This window comes from Barbus barbus, assembly GCF_936440315.1.
Source record: "Barbus barbus genome assembly, chromosome: 21".
In the NCBI taxonomy this organism is placed as follows: domain Eukaryota; kingdom Metazoa; phylum Chordata; class Actinopteri; order Cypriniformes; family Cyprinidae; genus Barbus; species Barbus barbus.
The window spans coordinates 22,844,892-22,871,815 of NC_136749.1; the positions used below are offsets into that span (position 1 = coordinate 22,844,892).

The following is a 26,924-nucleotide window of genomic DNA, read 5'->3' on the forward strand; positions in this document are numbered from 1 at the left end:
AAAAGAGGACATACTGGGTCTTGTCTGTGCCAACAGCTAGTAATTACACGCCAATCATCCACCCTTAGGACAGCATGGGAATTAACTAAGCAGAGAAATTGTGGGAAAAATTCAATTAAAAATTGAATTAATAAATGTGCTTTGGCTTTCCGGACTGGTGTGAGTGGTTTTGAAGGAATTGGACAGAATGAAATCCATTACCTGTTAAAGTGCATTCGATTTAGTTTACATTTGTGCATATATATGTAACGGCTCCTATCTGCTTGTGTGTAATAATTGCAACAACCGACACCATCTCACGCCTCGGGTGGATCATTTAATTCTGTTAAAACACATTCAAATGAAGTGATCAGTTTCACAGCATTCCTACACAACGTCCTGCAATGACGGGTGCACATTAACCTTTACAATATCATTTGGTAACAAGAAAGTAGAAAATATATAAAATAGAGCAACAAAAGAAATACATTTTTCAAGAGCACTCACCCACCACAACCACTCTCTTGACTGGCGCGAATATTAATGACTTAAACGGAACCAGTTTCCAACATGGCGCAAGCCAATGAACAGAGAGTGTGGGTCGATTATAATTAAAGGGCCATACACATGTAAAAATTAAAGAAAGTGGAAGCACCTTTTTTAACCTGTTACACATAAACCTAACAAACTAAAAAATACATCATGATGATAAGCAAATTCCTATTTGCTTTGCTTGACACATTCAAATGAATATTTATAAATTTTTTAAAGGTTATATACATATATATATATATATATATATATATATATATATATATATATTTATATATATATATATATATATATATGTGTGTGTGTGTGTGTGTGTGTGTATATACATATATATTAGCCAGAGTTTAGCCAGAGGTAAAAGGACTAAAAACTATGATTAAGAACAAACCAAAAAGTACTGTAAAAATTAGCATTATTTGATGAAAGAGTCAGTTGCATTAACCTGTTGTAATAGGCACATCAGTTACTTGCTTAAAGTGAACAGTAAAAAAAAATTAAATATGTATTTGATGGCAGCAAGGGCTATCTTTCCACTGAAAAGCATTATTAACCACCTAATTGGCCGGTAATTAAAGCATTGTTTGTTTGGCACTTTCGGTAAGTGCTAATACTGACCCAGTTTAATGATTAATGGCTCCATAATTTACATTCTACAAGTCTAATTATTTCCTCTCCACCTTCATTATCACTGCCATGTTAATGGCATGTTTATCGCCTGAGGGTATTCCCTCAAAAAAAAAGGTGGTCCAGAGACCCATTTGGCATCCAGTACTGCATCTTTCCTGTTTACCAGCATCTTCTTAAATAAATATATCTCCTAATCATCCACATTATTGTAGAATGTCCTCTAGCATATGTTCCAGAGGTTGATGGGTGTGAAAAAAAGTCTTCAAATACACCGGGACACTCTTTCCAGCACCTTTAATTGTGAAAGTAGATTTGTAGATGTAATAACTGCTCTGTTATTCTGCTAATCCTGTGCTCCGAGTCTCTGTCGGCCCCCAGCAGTGGCTTGACAGAGAAATTAGTTGCTGCTACTGCACTGAATAACTTGAGCGTGTATTAAAGCATTTAAAATCAACGCTGACAGTTTAATCTCAGCATTTGATACATCTCCATTGCAAGAGACTTTGAAAATAATGAATTTGTGAATTTATGATTTTTATAATGAGATATTGTGACACAAAACAGTTTTACCCAATTGCTTGAGTTGGGCTGCATTAAAATGCATGCAGTAACCAGACATTTATGCAAAAAACCTCATTTTAATAGTGGGCACCTACTTAAATTCTGTACAAAGATTATGCAAATAAATATTCTAATTAAATACAGCACTCATATTTAATTCCTCTGCACTTCTATTACACAAATTTGGCATATTTACGTAATGCCGCTCCTTTAAATCTGTAAAAGAAGAATAAGAAAGACAGTAATTCAATTTAGTATAAAAATGCAGGAAGGATCTATATAATATCTGGTATTGTAAGAATTTAACAATGATCTGTATTTCTCTTTCCTGTTATATCCAGTTCTTCAAAATAACCTTGGTGAAGCTGCCAAATAAGAACATATTACGAGTGTGTGCCTCAAAATAGAATATCAATGTCTCTGCTTAAGGCCAGTGGGGGGGGGGGGACACTACGTGTTTGAGTACTCAGGACCTGGACAAACACAAAGACCACTCTAATGACATGTCTGTCTAGCTTGCAGCAAATCTGCTTCACCCGTGTCAAAGTGCACTTCACAAAGCCTGAGGTTTAACTACTCCAGTGATGACTAATTGTATTGTCAAATACACATGAAAGTCAGTGCAATGTGTTAAGTGTGACTTCAAGCTCAAGACAAACAGGAACATTTAAAAGGGTAGTCCAACCCAAAATGAACATTGTCATTATTTACTCACTCATATTTCTTGCATACTTCTTGCTTCTGTGGAACATAAGAGATGTTTTGCAGAATATTCACACTGCTGAGTTATATGACTGTATTTTAGTGGGTTGGACAACATACATGTTGTGTGTGTGTGTGTGCGTGTGTGTGTGTGGATATAGGTTGACATAGATATATATTTAGGATTGTGTTAATAAAGTTGTAACATTATGAGACAGAATCTATGATTGACAATAGAGTAGTTCAATAAGAATAGTTACAATTAAGACTTTTTTCTTGAAATTACTACTTTAATTTCATAACGGTATGACATTAATGTTTAAAATAGCTTATTCAAGATTATTCTCAAAACATGCTGTTTTTTCAAAATTACATTTAGATTTTTTGTTTTCTTTTTGCTTTAATACATTACATTGCCTAGTTTTCTAGCTCCGATTTGCATATTGAAAAATCTGTAGTTGCCAAATATCACAGCCCATCTGCAGATGCAGTCAGAGTTGACCTATTTCACAGATATTACGTAGAGTAATAATGGGCACAGACTCCATTTTATTTTTAGTTTTAGATTCTGAACACATCTAGTTAGAGGATATCAAATGTCCAATATTTGGAGGTGATTTTAGAACACATATTGTTTCCATTTGTCATGCATCTCTGAGTTTTCAAATCTGTTCAGATTTTTAAAAGTTGAGGATCCCAGCCTTAAAACATTGTCACACTTTTTCATACAGGCTGTCAACCTTCAAATCTGGACGTTTTGAGTTTTTTTCTTTCTAGGTTTAATGGAATAGTTCAACCAAAAATGAAAATTGCTTAAAGTTGAATTATCCTCATGTCATCCAACATGTTGATGAGTTCATTGTTGTACTTTAAACCTTTGCTTTTGTTCAAAATCCATAATAATGCTTCCTCCTGTGAAAAAGTCCATCCCCTGTTGTCTTCTCACATCAAAATCTACAGACATGTTTGTTTAGAATAGCTTTGGACAGTTCTCACTTCTAAATGATGCTAGATCTATACATATTTCTCTCCTGATTCAGACGAGACAACATTTTCAGTGGAGAAAGCAATGTTTATGGATAGACGAGTCGTATTTAAGCAATGGTTTGAAGATATAAACAGCTTGATGGATTTAATTCTTAACACAGTTTTTCACTTCACAAGAGTGTGGATTATTGAGATGTTTTTATCAGCTGTTTGGACTCTCATTCTGATGGCACCCATCCACTACAGGGGAACTATTGGTGAGCAAGTGATGCAATTTTAAATTACATTAAATATTTTCTCATGAAGAAACAATCAAATTCACCTACATCTTGAATGTACTGAGTATGAGTACATTTTAATTTTTGGGTGAACTATTCCTTTAAATAAAAATACTGAGACTAAAAATGCAAGTAGATACATATCCACAGCTCAGTTGGAATTAAAAACTGGTGTCATGTATCCATACAGTGGATACTGGTTTTACCTGCTGATGATTACCTGCAGTTGATAACCAGTGGAAGTTCTTCAGGTGGACCATTTCTGAGATCATTCTGCATTGAAATCAGTTGCAGTGCTCTAGTTGTCTACGTACCCTGTGCTTTCATCACTGAGCAGGAGCTCTGAATGGTAACTTTACTTATACGATTCCTGCTCATGGCTGTGCTGAAAGCATATTCTTTTTGTCTGTATTCCTTTTAACTTAGCATCTGAACAGATTGTTCATTTCTGATGCACTAGCTGAAGTTCTCTTCATTCATCGAATCACTATGTTCTGTCGTTGCTCTGCTGAGAAAGTGGCAGCAGTGCAATTTTGCATTGAATCCAGTGATGTGCTGCAGGCGTATCGACCTCAGCTCTGTTAATTTACCACTGGGGATGAGTTGAACAGGGAACGAATTTACATCGTGAACAAACTCCATGCAACAGACTGAAGACGAGTCCTGTCAACACTAGCTGTTCACACTCTGTAATAGAGTCGTCAATGATTTTGAGCAATTAATTAAAGAAAAACCCAGGCTTCAGATGTAATTGGAGTACGCTGAACGAGTTTTCGAGAACTACAGCTCTTCATATGTCATCAATATTTCTGCTTCATTCAACTCGGGGAACAACTAACACACAATGTGCTCTATGTAAGATAACATTTATTCCAGCTTTTCGAGTAAACACAAATTCAGAGTGTTGGTTCTGCTGTGGAAATACAACATTTGTTTTTGTGCGGTTTAATTCGCAAGCAAAGCTCAGCAACTCTTTTCATGTACAGGCTTTTAATGTACAAATGCTGCTCAAATTGAGTTTCTTTTCCTGCCTGCAACCAGTGTTACGAAAAGGATGTTCAATAGAGACAAAGGCACCCGAAAAGGTCCATCTTAAGAGACTAAAAACACTTCATTAACTTGTATTTGCATGACTAACTCCTTTCATGTGCTGTCTGATTGTCACAAGGCCAGCAGACTGTAGGCAGTTCATTCCTCACAATTAGTTTCCATAAAGCCCCTGAGACATCACAGGAGGAGTCTCCTCAAGAAATGGCCTTTAAATTGACAAGGCTGCTTGAAATAAACATATTAAAATCATTACATTAGAACTGGCAAATGCCTTTCTATGGAAGCTTGTTTCTAACATCTCAATAAAAAATAAAAAAGGTAATTGCGATTTTTTTTTTAAATCTGACAATTCTGACTTTTTTCTGAGTTTTTTCTGTTATAAACTCAGAATTGTGAGATATAAACAGTCCAATTTTCAGGAAAGAAAGTCATATTCACAATTCTGATATATTCTCACAATTGCGAGTTTATATCTTACAAATCTGACTTTATAACTCGCAACTGTGAGAAAATGTCAGAAACTGACTTCATTATTCGAAATTACGAGTTCAATTATGATATCTCATAATTCTGACTATATAACACAATTGCGATCTCATGATTTTGAAAAAAAAGTCAGCATTGAAAGTTTTATCTCACAATTCTGACATTATAACTCACAATTGTGATTTTTTATCTCACAATTCTGAGAAAACAAGTCTGAATTGCAAGATATTTTTTTTCTTCAGAATTTACTGAATTGAAAAATATATCAACATTTAGATAAATATTATTTAAAGACTTTATTATTATGGCAAATGAGAGTTATGCATACAACAATAATGTTTGTCAAGCACGATTGAGTGATAATTATTATATAACAAAATTACTTTTGACATTATTTTGCTATTTTATTAGACTGAGGTTCTGGAGGTATTGTATTTCTGTTCTTTTTCTTACATTTGGCCTGTAGTGATAAAACAGTGAAATAAACTTCATTTGAACTAATATGACCTCATAATAAATGTTTTATTTACACGAGAGCCCCTGCGACCGACACATTAAACATAGCCTCGGTGGAAGTTCTGCAACTAGTCAGTTCTTGCGTTTTGTAAACACACCCACCTTTGGGAAAGACCAATCAAGCGCCGCAGTTACTGGGTGAGGCATTTCTTCTGCCATCAGAGTCCTGTTTTCTCTTCCTCCACCAGCACCCCCCATTCTGTTCATGTGTGAAATGAGCAAGGGTCTTATCTCTTAGAAACACACCACTGAGCCAGAGGAGACACAAGTGAGAGAGAGACAGTATGGGAGGGGTGAGGGCAGAGAGCGAGGCAGAGGGAGCGTTTGAGAGTGTAGTTGCCCACGTGAGCTGCACACTAATAGGCCGCGTTTGGTATGCCACAGGCCACACGTTTATTTCCAACAGCGGGCAGCACTAATCCAGCCGACTATGAGCTCCATACTGCAGATGCGCGCTGAACATACTGAAACATTCGAGTGAAGTCCCGAAACACTTCTTTTTTTTCACCCCAGCGCTGTTTTGTGATCATTTTCGTTCACGAGGTGGTAATTTTGATAGTTCAAGGGCTGGAACTAATCGAAGAGGGCATTCTTTTGTGCTTTCAGTCCAAAATACATTAAATGGCAGAGTCCTCTGAGTGAGACGCAGAGAACTAGAAGAGGGAAAAGCAATAAGGCATCTGTGTGAAAAAGAAAATCGAGTGAACTGTAAGGGTCTCTTAGTGGGACATGCTTTTATTACCACAAATCTTTTCCGCTTCAGCCTCTGCTGTCCAGTGATGTCTGTCTACAATGTCTGGGTTGAGAAAATTGCTTCCTTTTTCATGGCAAACTTGATTGCTTCTCAATAAAGGGCTATCAGAGGTGTTGCTACAGAAACAAAAACATATACAAACTTGGGCTGACTTTTGGGACTAAAAGCTTAAACGTTGAAAGAACAACCAAGTGCTGTAGTGACTATTAGCAGTAATACATTGGCTAAATACAAGGTCAGACTTTATTTTGTAAGTGAGTTTGTTTTTTGCAAAACCCTAGAAACCAAAGCCAATGATATTGTACCTAAGTAGCTAAATATCAACATATCCCTAGTCCAAGATGAAAAATGTGCCTGAAAATCAAAAAAGAAATAGAAATATCTGAAAGCTAAAAATCATGCCCAGCTGTTATTTGAAGAACACATAGTATTAGAAACACTGTAATGTGACATTTAAGACTTGTTTTTCAGACGTATTTCTGCCAACTGAGAGCCAAGGCTCTATTAATTCTATACAATGTATTTTTAGATATGTCATTTGAATTTTCTAGATACCAATTATCTTTTCCTCCGCATGTATTCTTAATGCAGGTGTATAGCGCTCAGCCAGCAGACATCAGTGCTAACTTGTTTCTGCGTGGGAGATGCAAAGTTATACTACTATCGTCATAATGCGTTAACATGGCATCAGGCCAGAACACCCACACTGGTTAGGAAGTAAATATGGAAACAGAAAAAAAAAACATCTACAGATGGCCCATGAAATGAGAGCGCACCATTATTACCATACCGATGTCTCTATTTCTGGAGAAACAAAGGAAGAACTTTCGACTCATTCTTGACTCAGTATGCAGTCAGGTGTTGTAATGCCTAAAACACATCAAGCATCTGACTCTTTAAGAAGTCTTTCAAAGGAAGTTACTTAATTGCTATATGTACATCTCAAGGTTTTATAAAAAACAGTGATTCATTCAGTTTAGCATAATTATGTTGATATGCTGTTGAATCTGAAGTCCTTCAAATAAATCCAGTCAATAGAGGAAGCATCAGTGTCACATATTGTGATGGAGAATGAATTGATACCACGCTTTTTGCTTACTTTATAAAGTGAGTCATTGTTAAACTGAAAGGCTTCAATGAGAGTTATTTTTGACAAACAATGTAGGCAGTCTGATAGCCTTTATAACAGAGTCTGTCTCCATTAATAAGGTACTATAAAACAATGTGAAACGTGTTTGCTCACTAAATGAAGATGTGCTGCTGTCTGGTGGTCAACTCCAAGATTACAGTCTACTATGATAGTGTTGACTTTAGGGATTCTGTTAGAATTTCAGCATATTATTTACACACAAACACACAACAAGAACATATGTGACCCTGGACCACAAAGCCAGTCTTAAGTCGCTGGGGTATATTAATAGCAATAGCCAAAAATACATTGTATGGGTCAAAATTATTGATTTTTCTTTAATGCCAAAAAAGCATTATGATATTAAGTAAAGATCATGTTCCATTTGTAAATTTCCTATTGTAAATATATCAAAACGTAATGTTTGTTTAGTAATATGCATTGCTAAGAACTTCATTTGGAAAACATTAAAGGAGATTTTCTCAAATTTATTTATTTATTGCACCCTCAGATCCCAGATTTTCAAGAAGAAAAAAAAAAGCTTATTCATTCAGCTTTCAGATTATGTATAAATCTCAATTTTGAAAAATTGACCGGTTTTATGGTCCAGGGTCACATTATGTTCTGTATTCAGGCCAGAAATAATGGCAGTTATAAAATTGCTTTATCAGTCCATAGATTCATGTTTATAATCTGCACTCTATGTAGCTCATTATTTTTTATTCAATTTGTTGTTTTCACAAACAAATGCAGAAAGTAGCCTACATTTTTCATTATATAACAAAAGCATATTGCACTTGAATGAAGATTGTATTTATTTTATTTCATAACATTTAACAATTAATCTTAACTCGTTTTGATATGGCTATACATTTTTTTTTTCACTGGTTATTTTGTGTTTTCAAAGTATCAACAACTAAAAATTGACCACTAATAAAAAAAATATATATTGTCAGTACGCAATTAGAAAAACTGTACGGTGATAAATACAATGTGTTTTTTTTTATAGGATTTTATTTAAGCACCTTGTTTGGGAAAAGAAAATATTTCCCATCCACCAGTCAATCCTATTCAAGCAATGTCGCGTAAAACGTGTGGTTTTCACGGCTGTGGCAACCATAGTTCAAAGCTACGTCATTTAAAGCGCCAATGAACACACACGAAGACAATCGCGACACAAGAAGCTTGTTTTTGAGCACTCTTCATGTAAAATGTGCGAAACATCTTCCTCTTTGGGTCTCCAGGAGCGCATGCAGCGTTTGCAGGAGCTCGCAGATTTCACAGAGAGTTGTCAAGCAGAACTGTTTGAGGCGCTGGGATGGAGTCAGGAATTACATTCACATGCAGTTCAGGTAGAAACACCAGCCAAACACATACAACTATAACGAGAATGGCTTATTTAGCAGTGAATGAATGAGTGTAGTACTGTCAGTTCATAATGAACTAATATGAAGTCTCATTCAAATAGTGGGAGTGTCTTTGAGAGTTTTTGTTTTGTATTTTTTATCGTTTGTTTCGTTTACCACTTTATTGTATTAATAATTGTAACTGATCAGATCACTGAATGAGGGGATTGCTAGAATGTACCATTTGATTGGTTTTTCTCTTTGTTTTATACAAATTACCTTATTCACTAACTACACGTAAAAATCTAAATACTTCATATAAATTAAAAGGTATACCCTAAATCCCTACGCTATTGACACCTGCCTTCTTTTTTTTCCTTGAAAGTTGAAAGACCCTATCCCTGTATTATCTTCTGATTTGACAGATGGAAGTGTGTCCTTATGATCCAAAGCACACAGTCCAGTGGGACAGGATGGAGAAACACAAAGCATCCTGTCAGCTCAGTAAGATGGGATACTCAAAAGAGGAACAGGTAAGGAACCACATAAATGCCAGTGACAGCTAAAAGTCTTGTGATATATTTATAATGAAATATCAATTTGTTTCCAGACTGAAATGTTTGATCCTTCAGTGTACTATGAGAAAGCTAACATTCCTTCAGTAACCACGGGTGAGTTATTTTGACTTACATTTACATTTATGCATTTAGCAGAAGCTTTTATCCAAAGCGACTTACATTGCATTCAAGTTACAGTTTTTACATTTTCAGCTCTTGCTTTCCCTGGGAATCGAACCCATGACCTTGGAGTTGCTAGCGCCATGCTCTACTATTTGAGCTACAGGAAAGCCCTCCTGACTTGGTGGAACACCTTTCCTACAATTCAGTCTCTTGGTGCAGTTGTGTGACAGTAACTTATATCACTTACAGACAAAGATACGTTCCATCAAGTGATTCTGCAGATCCGGGAAAATGCCCCTCATATGAAATCTACAGGACTTCACAAACCAAGTAAGTGTTAAGATTGCGCCTCTAGACGGTGATTGGGACATGTCAGCATTTATCAGGACAACAAGCAACATGGCACATTTAAAATGGTGTGTGCCAGAATGTGTGTAATAATGATATCCATGTCTTGATTGAATTTTTTCAAACGTTTTCAACATTTATATGTGTTCTTTTTTTTTTTTTACCATTAACAAGGGTGAGTATTAAAGGAAGTCTGTTCTAGACAAATTTCCACATATACTTGCTGTATACTTTGGCTCAATATCCTTTTAAAGGCTTGGTCTTTAATATTATTTGATAAAAGTTTTTATCGCACATTAGTTGCACACATTCGGTATAGATGTAAAAAGAAAAAAACTTCGGAAACCTCAAGGTCAGTTTGTCCCATTACATGCTGGGAGTGTCTTTCGCTCTCACCAGTTTTGCACTGCATTATTTTTGCTGACTGGTCAAGTAATATTTTATTTGCAAACACATTTTTCAAATAAACACGTTGATAATGCATTTTTAGTTCAAATGTTTTTTTTTAGTCTAGGTATTTTTTTTCACTAATAATTGTGGTTTTGTGTAAAATTTGTTTTCATTTTTTTAGGTGACATCTACAGATCTGCCTGACATGAATCATAAGCGGGCATTATGTGACCTCACTGTGGCAGACCGATTGGCTGTCTATGATCATGTGATACAACAAGCCAGTCAGCAGAGTGCAAAGAGAGAATCCAATGAGGATCTTTATGTAGATCTTGTTGCAAAGCTTAAAAAAGGTATTAAATGCATTAAAAATATATATATATTTGATAAATGCTGTTCATTAAACTTTATATTTCTCAAAGAAATCCTGAAAAATAAAGTGCATCACCATTTCCACAAAATATGAAGCAGCAAAATTGTTTTCAACATTGATAATAATCAGAAATGTTTCTTGAGTCAAATAAATTCTAATGATTTCTATAAGATCATGTGACACTGAAAACTGGAGTAATGATGAAGGAAATTCTGCTTTGCATCACAGGAATAACATTACATTTTATAATATATTAAAATTGAAAACTTTTTTTTTTAAATTCGTAATTATATTTCAAAATACTGCTTTTTTTAAACTTTATTTTAATCAAATAAATTCAGCCTTGATGAGCAGAAGATACTTATTTCAGAATCATTAATTGTAATGTTTCCAAACTTTTGGCATGTACTTTAATAACAATAACAATTTTATACACTATATACTTTACTATAATATATCATAGTACTTTATTATAATATATAGTTATCATGATTATTAAGTGCTGCTTTTAATTTTTACAGGACAATAGCATGTATTCTTACAGTATAAGATATATCTTTTAATGTGCTAATATATATATTTTTAATAAGTGCTGGGGGGCGTGGCTTGTGGGTGTGACTTGGGACGTGCTCAGATTTTCCTTCTTTTTTTGTCTCTAGCTGATCACATGCCTGTTTCTCTTGGTTGCCTGTGATTTGGATTTAAATTGTCCCCCATACCGTGGATGGTTTGAGAGCCATAGAGAATATTCTGCATAATTTTATGCATTTTCTTATCTTTTCCAGGTAATTCGGTAGGTGATTGACATCTACTCTGGAGAACTAGGCAGGATTTGGCAGGAAGTGAAGGATGAGGAGTTCAAAGCATCACAGCAGTCATCTCACAGGTCACATGTATGATTTCAGTGTAGTGAACCTCTTTCCTCCCTGACAGAAGCAGCACAGAATGACTGATATTGATTTTATGTTGGTTTTTGGTTGCATCTGAGAAAGGCCGCTCCGCATCCGTCGAGTCACATGAGTCTCGGATCAGCTCCCAAGACTCCCAAATTTCTCACTACATTTACTTTACTAGCAAAATAATATTGATACTTTGTGGTTTTATCATTTTATGACCATTTGTGATAGACTGACTTGCTTTGCTTTGTCCTCAGAGATTCACAGTCTCCAGACGTGGAGAAACATCATAAGAAAAAGAAGAAAAATAAGTCTTGAAGCCTAATTAACAAATCAGGAATTAATGTGTTTAGATTTCAGAGTTTCAGTGTTTTCTCCTGGTTTTTTTGTTTTGTTTTTGATGGTATGCTAGATTTCAATTGCTATAATAAAATATTACAAGTATTTGTTTTATGTGTTTTTATTGCATTATTTATAGCATTATTCCATGCCATCATATATTTTCATGTCCATTGCTTTTCAAAAGTTTGGGACTGGTGAATGCTATTTTAATATATTTTACAATGTAATTTATTCCTGTTGATTAATAGAAAACCCGAAAGAACATAATTTAATTGTAAATAAATAAATAGACGTATCCATTATATTATTGGTAACCGGTATGTCGCTAGTTCAAGGTGAGTGATGTGAGTGTATATACAGTGCCCTCCATAAGTATTGGAACAGTAAAGACTAAATCTGTTGGCTGTGGAGTCAAGACATTTGCAAATATGATTAAAAGATTAATATGAGACAACTATAGAATGTTACATTTTATTATTAGTCGTTTCAACACATACATGTTTTACCAAATAAAAAGACAAACTATTAAGGGTGAAAAGGTTTTTTGTCACACTTTGTTTCAGATCATCAAACTAATTTAAATATTAATCAAAGATAACACAAGTAAACACAACATGCAGTTTTTAAATGAAGGTTTTTTTTTTATGAAGGGAAAACAAAGTCCAAACCCACATGGCCCTGTGTGAAAAAGTGTGTGTTCCCCCTGTGGACTGACGAGACAAAAGTTGAACTTTTTGGAAGGTGTGTCCCATTACATCTGGCGTAAAAGTAACACAGCATTTCAGAAAAAGAACATCATACCAACAGTAAAATATGGTGGTGGTAGTGTGATGGTCTGGGGCTGTTTTGCTGCTTCAGGACCTGGAAGACTTGCTGTGATAAATGGAACCATGAATTCAGCTGTCTACCAAAAAATCCTGAAGGACAATGTCCGGCCATCTGTTCATGACCCCAAGCTGAAGCGAACTTGGGTTCTGCAGCAGGACAATGATCCAAAACACACCAGCAAATCCACCTCTGAATGGCTGAAGAAAAACAAAATGAAGACTTTGGAGTGGCCTAGTCAAAGTCCTGACCTGAATCCTATTGATATGCTGTGGCATGACCTTAAAAAGGAGGTTAATGCTCGAAAACCCTCCAATGTGGCTGAATTACAACAATTCTGCCAAGATGAGTGGGCCAAAATTCCTCCACAGCACTGTAACAGACTCATTGCAAAGTTATCGCAAACGCTTGATTGCAGTTGTTGCTGCTAAGGGTGGTCCACACAGTTATTAGGTTTAGGGGGCAAGCACTTTTTCACACAGGGCCATGTGGGTTTGGATTTTGTTTTCCCTTCATAATAAAAAACTTCATTCAAAAACTGCATGTTGTGTTTACTTGTGTTATCTTTGATTAATATTTAAATTTGTTTGATGATTTGAAACATTAAAGTGTGACAAACATGCAAAAAAACAAAAAAAAATCAGAAAGAGGGCCAACACTTTTTCACACCACTATCTATATATATATATATATATCTATATATATATATATATATATATATATATATATATATATATATATATATATATAATTAGGGAGAACTTTACATGTTTACTAAGTTTTCTACAGTTTTAACCTGATTTTTATTCAACATCTAGCTGTTCATTGGATATGCCCGGCCCTACCTTCTGTTGCTAAAAGAGAGAAGAACCACTTAAAATGGATTTTAAGAAGTCTGTTACATCAATGGCACATTTTTCCAAGAAGGTCAAAAGGTCATTAAATATCACAAAGCTTACAATTCAGGTTTTCCTTTAGATTTTACTAATTGTAGTAGTGAATCATATATACTACAGGAAAAACTGAATATAATTAATTATAATTAATAGTTTGCAATTAAAATATTGTTTTTAGTAAAGAACATTGATATATATCAGATTGGAAAATTATTTTTACAGTGCCTTTATTCTTCATTACTCAGTCCAGTGGAGGAGTGTGTTTGTTTGGTGAAGGTTCAGGCATTTCTCACCCAGTTGAGGAGAGGTGGGAGCCTGGGAGATTCTGGTGAGGGACTGGGAGGTCTGGTCATCTGTCTCAGCACAAGGGGACCAGCATTGCATGCAAGGAGGGAGAATGCTTTGAGGACCACTGCAGCCCTTCACTGAAGCAGTGCTGCCTGCGTTCTCACAGACCCCCTGATTGCGCTGATACAAGGTGTCAGAGCTGTGTGTCTGAACTGCATCTGGAAACCTGAGCAGGAGGCTGCTGGCCATGGGAGCCTCCAGGGTGAAGGTAAGCTGCAGGATGGGTAATTCAAATTTAAGGGGAATTCAAATGGGAATGATATTTGTTTCATTTATGCAAAGCAGGAATCAAATCAACTTTATGTTTGTGTAGTTTCTCAGGCGGTTTGCATTGGTCATGTACAGTGCTGTCAGTTTCATATAGTTTTGAGGACAGTCTTATTACGAAAAGCAAACAAATTGTGGGTCGCTGAGGATAATTCAATTATGTTTTCAACCAATTAACTGTTAATCTTAAACATTTTATGTTTGTTGTTATGCACGGTGTGCTTATTATTTTTATGCAAGACTGTCAAATAGTACTGAATGCATAGTAAAGTTATTACCAGCTACAGAAGTAGTTTGACATGTTTTATGGGCCTCGTGCTGCACCTCAGTGTCCCAGAGGACCTGGGGGTTGGTGAGGACCCAATGCTTTGGTTGTATGAGATATTATATATTATGTGTGTGTGTGTGTGTGTGCGTGCGTGCGTGCGTGCGTGCGTGCGTGTGTGTGTGTGTGTGTGTGTGTAAAATAGTCCTGCATTGTGTAGCAAATGCATTTTCAAAAGAACAAATATTCCATTCAGTCCCTTGGCTAATGTGAAGCTCATATGAATTATTGAATATGAGTCTTTGATAAGAGGGTTCAAAAGAACAGCATTTACCAAAAAGGTTCAAAAAGAATTGGTGCAAAAGAATTCATTTGTAACATAATAAATGTATTTACTGCCACGTTTGTCACATGTGAATCTTTTGACCCTAAACTTTTAAAAGTTATTGTATAATAATTATGCAAGAAACTTTACAATTTTTACCTGTAACTTAATCTAACATTGAACAAGTGACCTGAAAAAAAGTCAGCTGACTTTTTACAAAAGCATTTTGTATTTGTTGAAAAGGTCAAAGGTCACATGCAGTACTGTTGTCTCACAGAGAGAGGGAGATTTTACAAACTATTAAGGGTGAAAAGAAAACCTTCTTTCAGCAGTCTAGTCTGGAATGTGAGAGCAGCCTGAGAACTGTAATGCAGTGCAGCATTCAGATGCCCTGACTGAAATACCGCATTTATATGTATGTTCTTGGTTGGCTATTTTACCATACAAATTCAATTTAATACAAAGACATATCCCCACACATAAATGGCAATTACCTGCAGCTGAGAGTTGTACAGTCTTCAGCAGTGACGAACCCTTCAGTAAAACTGATACTGACAGATAAAGCATGTGATGCAATTCGAGATAGCAGTTTCATGTCTGTAATTCTCTGGTATTTTTGTGAGGTGATTTTCTAGGGATTGCTTTTCAGCAATGTGCTAATAATGATCTGTTTAATAATGCTCACTAGAGGGAGATCTACCTCTACAAGCTCTTGCTAAAATGACGCCATTTCCTGTTCATGTTTATGGGGGGGGGGGGTCATATACTATATAAAGTTTCCAGCCTTGCATTTTTAATAAACTATTCTGTCAACATGGTTTAATTACATTTTAACACATCATTTGGTGAATAATCAGTTGTTTCTCCCATAGTAAAAAATAAGTTCATTGTAGCCTACTGATAACTTGTTTTGAAAATCTAAGGCATATTTGATAAATTGGTCTTGATTTCTCTGCATCATTCAAAGTTTATTTATTAATTTTTATATAAGATAGAACATGTTCCATTACCTCATTAGTGACATTTGAGCTAAACACATGCGGAAGTGTGAAACAGGAAGAGGGTTCATTTTAGCACAGAGGCTTATAAACAGATCAGCTTCAAGTACTTCATATTTATTTGTTCCAAGAAAATAACAACTGAACAAGGAACTGAAGTAATGTGATATTTTTAAAATCAAGCTTATATTAAAATGACTTTTAACAATAAGAAAAAAAACACTTGATAGTGGTAAGTGAAAAACCCAGTTTAAAGAAGGAACCTTTTGAGAAAACACATCATAAAGGGGAGACCCCTTGAGTTTCTCCACTTGGTGAAATAACAGCTAAAAAAGATTGTAAACAGATCATTGTGAATCCGTTGACACATACGTTTTTCTGAACTTTATCTGACAGATGTAGAGTTTCCACCATGACGTAACTGTAATAAGTTCCTCTGCGTGTGTTTGATGGTTTCTGTGTTTGTGCTGATGTCAGGTGTGGGCTGTGTCACTCAGCTCTGTGTTCCTGCTGTGTGTCCTGCCCTCTCAGGCCCAGCACGATTATTCTGGTTTACAGTCAGGTGAGACTATCACGTGTCCAACATGTTTACATTTTTTAGATATGTATAATTGGCTAATACAACATTTTTAATTAGCCTTTCCCCTTCTCTTTTACAATCACAGGAGAAGAGCACATGTATGAAGGCTCCTTAGTCGATCGATATGATGAACAATCTGGATACACTCACAGCGGTAACTGAGACGTTGCTGCTTCTACTACTACAAAATGTCAACCCTCTACTATTAGTGGAAAATTAACTACTGGTGTTGAAATAAAGTGCAAATTAAAATGCATACATGAAAATTAAAATGTGTGTGTATATAATTTATATATAAACAATAAGAGATGTTTTGTAATTAGACAATTTGTCAATGTCAAATAAACATGTGCATCATTGTAGTATTTTTAGTAGTATATTTAATTTATTTAATGATATTAAAAATATATTGAATTGTCTTTATACAATATAAATGTAATTAATTAAAAAGTAATATAATATAAAATATAAATACTAATATAAGAAGTTATAGCATATTTATTTATTCAATTTTTTCAAATTTATTGATCATTTATATGATTTTGGACTTCAGTAAACTTAGAGATTTCTTCAAAGATTTACACATTTAGACACACAAATTTCTTTCTTTTATTTTATCTACTCTTACAACACTAAACACTTTTTTGTATTTTATTATTTTATTTTATATTATTTTATTTTTTTTTTTCCCAGGTTTGTTTTTACATTTTTTTTAGACTATTAGTCATAATGCCTTTTAGTATGTCCAGTCAGGATCAGTGGGCACCTCAGTGTTTTTTATCTGCTTCCTCAGTTGGGTATCCTGCAGAGTCCAAACGTGGCAGTGAAGATGAGCACTCAGCATCCGGCTTTGACCCCTATGCGCCTGCGGCCACCGTGGTCACCATGATCACTGAGGAAACGTACCCATATGCCACAGCCGTGGAGTCTTTTGATTATGCCAAAGAGGATAAACCCTTGATAACACTAGTCCCTTATGGAGGGGACGCTGAGCTGGGACAGGAGGGACCCACTGAATGTGACTGTGAAGCAGGGGAGCCTGGATTTGGAGGCTTTGCTGGATCTAAGGTTGATTATTGCCTTGCTATGCCATGCCTTCGAATTATGTAAAGTTTGCTTTCTTTTAAAGTTTAATGCATTCTTCAGTTTGATTATTGCATTTTTATGTTTGCTCATAGGGTTCTAAGGGTCTTCAAGGCAAACAGGGGTTTCCTGGGGTTCAAGGAAGGGAGGTATGAGCAAAGCATCAGATTTTAATGTTCATAGTGTTTAACAATCAATGCAAAAGTTCACACGATCAAACTGACTGTTACTTTATTAGGGTTACAAAGGAACCAAAGGAGTGAGAGGAAGAGGAGGAGACACCGGCCCTGAGGTAAGGGACAGGAATCACTTGCTAAACTTGCACATCCTGTTCAGACTACCAGGACTTCACTTGTTTACCTTACTAACCTCACTTGCCTCCTGTTTAGGGCGACTCTGGGCCTGATGGAGAGGATGGTGCATCTGGTTTCTCTGGTGCAATTGTGAGCCAAGAATTTTGGAAAACTTTACTATTATATTATTTTGTGTTTAATAGCTAATTCCTGGAAAAGTCTCTAATATGTATTTTTCTTGTTCTTCTTCATAGGGCCTCCCCGGGTTACCAGGGGACCCTGGTGAAACTGGCCAATCTGGATTAAAGGTAATGGTTTTACCAAAAAACTAAAACAAGTCACAAGCAAAAAAGGGTTGATCTTTGTTGTTGCAGATCTATAGGGTATTATTTTATATGTGTATAAAGATTATCCAGAATTATATTCAGCTTGCATATAATTCATTACAATTTATTTGTGTCATACAGGGTGATGTCGGAAGCGAAGGTGCGCGTGGAGGAGTGGGCGTCACTGGAAAGACTGTGAGCAAAATAGAGTCTTCAGTAACACATATCACCACCAGCATTTCCTCTCCACATTTCTTTTAATGTTTTTCATTCCATTTCAGTCAATAAAATAGATCACATAGTAGCTCCATGTGATATTTCAAAGCAGCATCTGTACAGTCATGCTGACTCCTCTAGTTCTGATAGATTCCTGGCAAAATTTCTGATTTGTCTATGAAATTCATCTGAGGTGCTATTTTTCTGACTGGCTACAGGGTCCTGTTGGTGCAAAAGGTAAACCTGGAAAAGCAGGCGTTAAGGGTATTAAGGTAAGTTGCTTTACTCTACAAATGTTTACAATTGTTGTGTGGTGTACTGAAATATAATGACCAGAAGGTGACCAGAAGTTTGCTGGTTTAAGGCCGGTCAACAGGTTTACTTACTTACTTTAGTTATTTTGCTAGCTATAGCTAATCTGATCCCGATTTCAGCTACCAATAAGAGTCTACAGATGTCAACATTGTGCCCTTGAGCAAAACGCTTAACCTAGTGTTTGCCTCCAAGGGGACTGTCCCTTCAATAAACTTCTGCTAAATGACTAGTAAGCAAACACCTATATTTAAATGCAGTTAATAGTCAGACATTCTCAAGAGGAGGAAAATAGAAATCAATTATCTGCATAAATATCTGTTTTAATGTCAAATGCTTCCCCATTCTGATTAAATGTCAGTGTCACGAGTTTCATTTCCCATTGGCATGTGAGGGGGGGTTTTTCTGTTTGTTTTGTTTATCTGGTTTTATCTCTTCTATTTCTTGTAATTATTAATATCATCTGTGATCTTTCAAGTGGAGACAGCAGTGACCTGCAGTCTAATTATACATGTGCTTTTATGAGCTCCATTGTATTATATGCTATCATTATTTTGTGATACTGCCGGTTAGTTCACCCAAATAAAATTAATTCTGTCATCTTACACACCCTTATGTTGTTCCAAAACTGTATGAGTTCCTTCTGCTGAACACAAAAGAAGATAATTTGTAGAACGTGGGCAACTGAACCATTAATGGGTTGCCTTTGACTTCCATAGTATGAAAAAAAATTACTATGGAAGATGGTTTGGTTTGGTTTGATTTTATTTGGTAGAAGGAAGAAATTCATATAGGTTTGGAAACAACTTGAGGGTGCATAAAGAATTTCAATTTTTGGGTGAACTATCCCTTTGAGTGAATTGCATAAGATGCATTTAATTGCATTCAAATGCTGAAGAAAATCCCATAGCTTACAGTTACAGCACTTATATAGACTTTCTGTAATATATTCACAAAAAATGTACCTAAATTTATTAAACGAAGAAGTCCATATTATTTGTCAGCTTCTCGCAAATGATAAATTTCCAGTTGAGTCCAGTCTTGAACTAAAAAAAAGAAAAATTCTGAGAAATCTCCCCATCTTTAAACAGGGTTCCATTGGCAAAACAGGAAAACAAGGTCCCGAGGGTCGACATGGACAGAAGGTTGGCACCAAGACTTACAGGCATAACTAATTATTAGTTTGACAAACTTTTTACATCTGCTGCTGACTAAACCTTCATTTTCTGCATAATTAGGGTCAGACAGGAGCACCTGGATTCACAGGAGACCGTGGAGAGCAGGGTTCCTTGGTGATAAAATCACTCAGAAACTTTCTCTTTCTATTTCTCTTACTCATATTGTACCATCAGGAAAACCCTGTAGTAATATCACTATAATACTATCTTTTTCACCTATCGTGTTATCAGGGTTATACAGGAGTTCCAGGAGACCGTGGTGTGACGGGACCGAAGGTCTGTTCTCATAAAATTACTTATCATGCTCATCAGAAACTAAAATTGAGAGATTGACACAGTGGATCCCCTGTACTCATTACGTTCTACAAACACATAATATTTGACATAATTACAATTAAAAGCTTTTCCTTGAATCAGCACTTGGTGACTAACTTATGGTAGGCAAACTTCTCTTTCTTTTTGCTTTAATCTTCAGGGTTCTAAAGGTACAGGTGGCTTGCCAGGAAGTGATGGGGAGCCAGGAGAGGATGTGAGTAACAAATTGTTTCTGATGCATATGTCATTATTCAGGGGGAAGAAAAAAAAAAAACTTCCTGAAGTACTGTTTGTGGAGTAAAAAAAAAAAAAAAATTATAAAATATTTTCCAGGGTCCTCTGGGTGTTCCAGGAGTTGAGGGGGTGCCTGGGCTTTTTGGACCAAAGGTAAGAAGAAAAAAAAAAAATAATAATAATTTTATATATATATTTGTGTGTGTGTATATATACATATAAAATTTGTGTGTGTGTGTGAGAGAGAGAGAGAGAGAGAGAGAGTATGTATTTACTATCAATTTCCAAGTGAAAACTGTTTCAAATGAATTTTTTCTTCAAAATTTGCAGAAAGTTTATACATTTCCATCTTCCTCTTTTCTGCAGGGTTTGAAAGGTGATCGTGGTGGGAGGGGGCAACCTGGAAGAGTAGGAACTGTGGTAAGCTGTGAATTTGGCCCTTTAGGGGGATATTACACTTCCTTATTATTTCAAATGTGCGTGACACACTTGTGATAGCATGTGAAGCCAAACCATGTTGATATGTTGACTGACATGTGACACCTTTCAAGATCAAAACAAAAGCCATATTATTATATTGGAAATGACTAGAAATTTATATACCGATGTTTTGGTTATTTTGTTTATATTACTTCAGAGGGGAATGTACCTAAATGTTGGGGGATTTACCAGACTGTAGCCGGACCCAAAAGTGAAACTACAACTTCTATTTATACCTACGGCAGATTCACTACATTTAACCTGTTTCCTGAAACAGCAGTGTAGATCAGTTTACTTATCAGATTATTTGGATTTTCCCCCTAAAAGAAATGATACTGTACTATACCATGTATAGTATAGTATAACCATAGCATAAACAAACTTAAATAATTGAAGGGTACCTATTATACAAAATACATTTTTACATGTTGTTTGAACATAAATGTGTGTTGGCAATTTATGTACACAACCACCCTATAATGATAAAAATCCACCAGCTCCTTTCAATCCCCAAAAATCATAAGCAGTGTCTCAGAACAAGTCATTCACAAAATCTGTAAAATGTGACGTCACATTTTCCAGGCTCCGCCCACAACAGTTGACGGACACTGCCATATTAGTTTGCCGCACACAATCCACCGTTTATCTTCACTATACATGCTGTTTAAAAGCAACATTCAAATAAGAATTGTCTTATTAAAGCTATAGAAGTTTAGTCCAAAGCAGTGAGTGATTTTTATTTTTATTTTTATTGTTTGGCCCATGTTAACAGCGTAGACAGCAGTATAGGTACTGTATATTAGAGCCCTGCGCGGGACTGTTTTTTTAAACCCGCCCCGCTCCCACTGAATTTCTGACCAGGACCGCCCGCTCCCGCAACCTGCATGTTCCACTGCTGCCCATGCCCGCAATATTTGTGTCCTCTCTCTATGTTAACATGCAGAATAACAGGCTTTAAACATGATTGCGTTTAAATAAGATGAAGTAATGATAAAACATCAGGTATTTTTTTTAAATTAGTGTTATAAAACATTAACATTAAAACAAAGCCACAACTAACGCCACCTCAGTTTTTAAACGTACTGCATGATACACCCTCTGCCAAACAATTAACTAAACAAAGTTTAATTAGGCTAAATAAGCCAAAGCACAATATGAAAGAACTTTAACTTATTAAATAAATAAACACATAGAACTTAGAAAATAGGTAGCCTATGTTGCCTCAGGGCAGAGGTGTCAGATTTATGTTCGTTGTAAACTTATCGCAACTTACTAAGTTTAACACTTTCCCATTTTTTTCAGTGACAATTGAGAATTGTTTCTGCCTTGCTTTGCTTTTGTCAAGTAAACAGACGCTTTAATTTAATTTTCTTCTCAACTTTGTGCGTTGACTCCATTTCTATTACACTATAGGGGTGGTGATGGCGCAGTGGATAAGACATATGCCTTTGGTGTGAGAGACCCAGGTTCGAATCCACTGTGAGACACCAATGTGTCCCTGAGCAAGACACTTAACCCCCTAGTTGCTCCAGAGGCGTGCGACCTCTGACATATATAGCAATTGTAAGTCGCTTTGGATAAAAGCGTCAGCTAAATGAATAAATGTAAATGTACACGCCAAATCCCACCGTTCCTCGCGGGTCTCCCGTGAAATTTTCTGACCGTCCGCAGCAAAGGTAAAACCACCCGCTCCCACGAGGTTTGCGTTGCGTCCAACGGGACAGCAAGGATCCTAACATAATCAAGGTCAAGAAACGTAGTAAGGACATGGTTAAAATAATCCATGTGACATCAGTGGTTCAACCGTAATTTTACGAAGCTACGAGAATACTTTTTGTGCGCAAAGAAACAAAATAACAAATGTATTCAACAATTTTCCTCCTCCACGTCACCCTGGCTTCATTTTGGAGAGTATCACATACATAAGCAACGTATGCTGTTCTGTGTCAGCAGCACCTTACGTGGATACGTTGTTTACGCTTTGATGTGAACATGAACGTATTCGCGTACGTACATCGCATACATTGTTTATGTATGTGATACTCTCCAAAATGGCACACAAAAAGTATTCTCTTTTGTGAGTAATTAATGACAGAATTTTCATTTTTGGGTGAGCTATCCCTTTAAGTGCAATAATACATGAAAGAGAACTTAGTTTAGTACTCACGTGCCATGTGACAGCATCTTTCTGTGCATGTGCTTCGGATGTGTGCACTCAGAAAACTGTTTAAACTGATATGGCTTTAAAACTCATGATTTCAATGAGATAGACATGATAATCAAAACCAAACAGAATTTTTTTGGCAGAGTGTCTAAGGCACTGCCCTATTCTGGAAAAGGGAGCTGGGAGCAGCAGCTCATTTGCATTTAAAGAGACATGCATGAAAGCAGTGTGTTTCTACTTCCATTCAAAATGATATAATAAATGATCTATGGGTTATTTTGAGCTGAAATTTCACAGACACATTCTGAGGACCCCTGAGACTTGCATTACATCTTGTAAAAATGGGCCTAATAGGTTCCCTTTAAAGCAGAACTGTAAACATTGTTTAATACTGTGTTTTGCAATATCAAGAACATCCACTTGGACATTTTTCCCTAGTGAAAAGAGAAACAGGTTTGATGCCTTATTCTACTTTTTTTCATAGGGTCCACAAGGAGACAGTGGGGATGCAGGAGTTCCGGGGAAACCTGGACCAAAAGGCTTGCCTGGGCCAACAGTATGCAACTGATTTGAGTTTCTGAATGATTAATCAATCAGTTAATTAATCAAATGCTTTGTTTCACTGTTTGCTGATTGTCTAATTGATGACACAATTGAAATGATACTTGAATAGAACAGTGATTGAGAAAATGATGATACAATGTTCTGATCTATAGGGTGCCAAAGGAGAAACAGGACCAGATGGTGAAAAGGTGATATCAAAAGCACATAATATCAGTATAATTTTACCAACAAACATTTGTATAGGCATGACATAAAAAATAGCTTTCACCTTTGAATAATATTTATTGAATATTGTTTTCCTCTCAGGGGGCAGTAGGGCGAAAAGGAGGGAAGGGTTTTAAAGGAGATAAGGTACGGCTGCTAGAATCTGAACTAGCATCACAGTTTCTCTTCCTCTTTCCATTACACTACCCATAGAGTTTATTTTAACCACGGTTTCGTCATCATTTCACTTCTCAGGGTGATGCTGGATCTCGTGGTGACAAAGGGCAGGTTAGTTTCACTGATGAGATTTAACAATATTGTACGTTACAGCATGGCACAGCGGTAGTCCACAAGCTCATGACGTAAAACGATGCATGTTTCGAGTCTGGACTACAATGTTTCCTCATTTCATCCTCAATCACTCTATTACTCCAGTCTTCAGTGTCACATGATCATTTAGAAATCATTGTAACGTACTGATTTGGTGCTCAAGAAACATTTATTATTATTGTCAATAAATAGAAAGTTCAAGACAATAGCATTAACCCTTTGAGCTGTACATGTGTATGTATATATATATATATATATATATATATATATATGTGTGTGTGTGTGTGTGTGTGTGTGTGTGTGTGTATATATATATATATATATAACTGTTCACTAACAGAAATTGTTTCCAGTATCTTATTGAAAACATATTTAGTTTTAATAATTTAGTGCTTGCCAAACACAAGTTACATCCTTTTTTTACTTTTAATAAAAAAAAAAAAGATGTCTTTATGGTATTGTTTGTCATCTCTGTTACGGACACATTAGGTAATGTGCAGTAATAACAATAAATCTTAAAAGGAAAAAAAATCCTTCTTGTATCATTAGACAAACAGTCATTGAATGAATACATAAATTGCAGTCTGTTTTAATTCTGTAACAGTTGTTCATCACTAAGTAACTGCGATCTTATCTTATGTGATGTAGCGTGGGGTGAAGGGTCGTTTCGGCCGTGATGGGCTTCCTGGTCCTATTGGACCTCCAGGTCTTCCAGGTCCCAGAGGTGACAAAGGCCCTATAGGAGACCAGGGAGTGAAAGGACAGAGTGGGCCAAAAGGAGAACCAGGTGAACATGTGCGTATCATCATGTTTATTATGAGCAATCATTTAATTTTGAATATATGAATGTGTTCTAACCCTGAATACAAATATTGATTTCTGCTGTAAAATATATTAGTTCATTTCACGCTGTGCAGGGTCCAGGACTGACAGATGAGCAGATATTGCAGCTGTGTCAAGGTGTGGTCACTGCTCAGATCTCCCAGTATGCTTCATCTATACGTGCCAAATGCGTACAGGGCTGTCCGATCAACAACCATAACCTCATCGGACCCCCAGGAGTCACAGGACCCTCTGGAAGTCCAGGCAAACCTGTGAGTTGATATGAGTCACCACAAAACTGGCATATAAAAACACTCTTTAAAAAAAATAAAAAAATAAATGATAACATATTGCATTTCATTCAGGGTAAAGCAGGAAAGTTAGGTGCTAAAGGAGAAAGAGGCCCTCAAGGAATGAAAGGTTTAGAGGGCCAGAAAGGAGCTACAGGGGACAGAGGTACTGCGCTGATGTTACTATTAAATTTTTTTTTTTTTATTTAATGGGATAATCCACACCAAAACTTAAATTATTTCATCATTTGCTCTACTCTGCCAAGTATGACCTGGTTTCTTGTGTGGAACACAGACACAAAAAATAATATTTTGAAAAATGTTGTTAACCAAAGAGTTTTGGGTCCATGTAATTTCATTAGTATGGACAAACAAATAAACAATGGAAGTCAATGGGACCCAAAACTGTTTCACCCAAAAATGAAAATTCTCATAATCGTTTACTCGGTCATCATTTACTCTTCGTTATGTTGTTCCAAACCTGTGTGTATTTATTTTGTGAAAAGAAAACATATTTTGAAAAATATAACCAAACAGTTTCAGGTCCCATAGAAATAGAATTTTTTGCCCATAGGACCTGAAACTGTACCACCCAAAAAAATTATATTTAGTCATCATTTTCTTCCCCTGATGTCATTTTAAACCTGCATGACTTATTTGATATTTTGAAGAATATGTTGGTAACCAAAGAGTTTCAGATCCCATTGACTTCCATAGTATGGACAACAAATACTATGGACGTTTTTCAAAATATAATCCTTTGTGTATACTGGTTTGAAACGACGTGTTATTAAATGACATAATTTTCATTTTGGTTGGACTTTCCCTTTAACAAAAAAAAAATTATAAAAAAAAAAAAACAAAGAGTTTATACATACAAATGAGCTCTCTGTGTTTCAAATTGTTTCTAAAGGTGCTAAAGGTCAGAAAGGACAGGGGGGGGATCCTGGAAAAGGTCTTCCAGGGCATGATGGTCACCAAGGCCTCAGAGGTGGGATAGTTTTCTGTCTGCTATTTCAATAACTGTTCATTAGATTTAGTTAAAACTGGTTTATATCTCTAAACAGGGCTGCCAGGCCATCCAGCGGAACCAAAAGATGGAATCGATGGGCCGCGAGGACCCCGTGGTTTTCCCGGGCCTGTGGGTCAGCCTGGCATGTTCGGCGATGCAGGAATACCTGGTGTGTGCGAGGCACGAGACTGTAGCATTCATGCGCCTGTAGTGCGCAAAGAGATGGGATTGGTCAAAGGCCCTCTCAGCCAGGCTTGACAACAGGGACGAATGTGAGTGACCCGCGACAGGAGACACTCTCCAGCAGACACCATGAAAATAGTGCTGTCAGATGGAAGACATCAAATACAAACAGACTGGAGCCATGAGCAGATTTGTTTACCAATTTGAAGTCCAAAAATGAAACTATACAAATGAAAACTACCAGCACTTTTGGTTTCATTCATCAGCAATGTTTTAGTTTCATAATGAATACATGTAAATAATTTTGTCTACTGTGTCCTGAAATATCATGTTTTATTGTCTTGATTCATCAAGCTGAATTAAAGATTTTTTTTTTGTAAACATGTTAAGCCGTGTTTGATTGTGTGGAATGAGTATA

General features: G+C 36.1%; 2 protein-coding genes across 2 annotated transcripts; both read left to right on the top strand.

Moving 5' to 3' along the window:
- Positions 1-8,782: 8,782 nt before the first annotated feature.
- Positions 8,783-12,096, top strand: LOC306886900 (U11/U12 small nuclear ribonucleoprotein 48 kDa protein-like). The gene is made up of 5 exons (XM_079444264.1): positions 8,783-8,973; positions 9,393-9,500; positions 9,578-9,638; positions 9,897-9,977; positions 11,544-12,096. Exons 1-5 carry the CDS (start codon positions 8,833-8,835, stop codon positions 11,561-11,563), a joined length of 411 nt encoding a protein of 136 aa, XP_079300390.1. The 5' UTR covers positions 8,783-8,832; the 3' UTR covers positions 11,564-12,096.
- Positions 12,097-14,252: 2,156 nt separating this feature from the next.
- LOC306887370 (uncharacterized protein) lies at positions 14,253-26,892 on the top strand (the record flags this gene model as incomplete). The annotated part of the gene is made up of 25 exons (XM_079445045.1): positions 14,253-14,273; positions 16,398-16,482; positions 16,589-16,654; positions 17,294-17,568; positions 17,679-17,732; positions 17,822-17,875; positions 17,973-18,026; positions 18,131-18,184; positions 18,344-18,397; positions 18,637-18,690; positions 19,822-19,875; positions 19,969-20,022; positions 20,140-20,184; positions 20,384-20,437; positions 20,557-20,610; positions 20,824-20,877; positions 23,586-23,657; positions 23,818-23,853; positions 23,972-24,016; positions 24,125-24,157; positions 24,848-24,994; positions 25,117-25,293; positions 25,387-25,477; positions 26,225-26,302; positions 26,379-26,892. 25 exons carry the CDS (start codon positions 14,253-14,255, stop codon positions 26,579-26,581), a joined length of 1,968 nt encoding a protein of 655 aa, XP_079301171.1. The 3' UTR covers positions 26,582-26,892.
- Between the last annotated feature and the right edge of the window lie 32 nt (positions 26,893-26,924).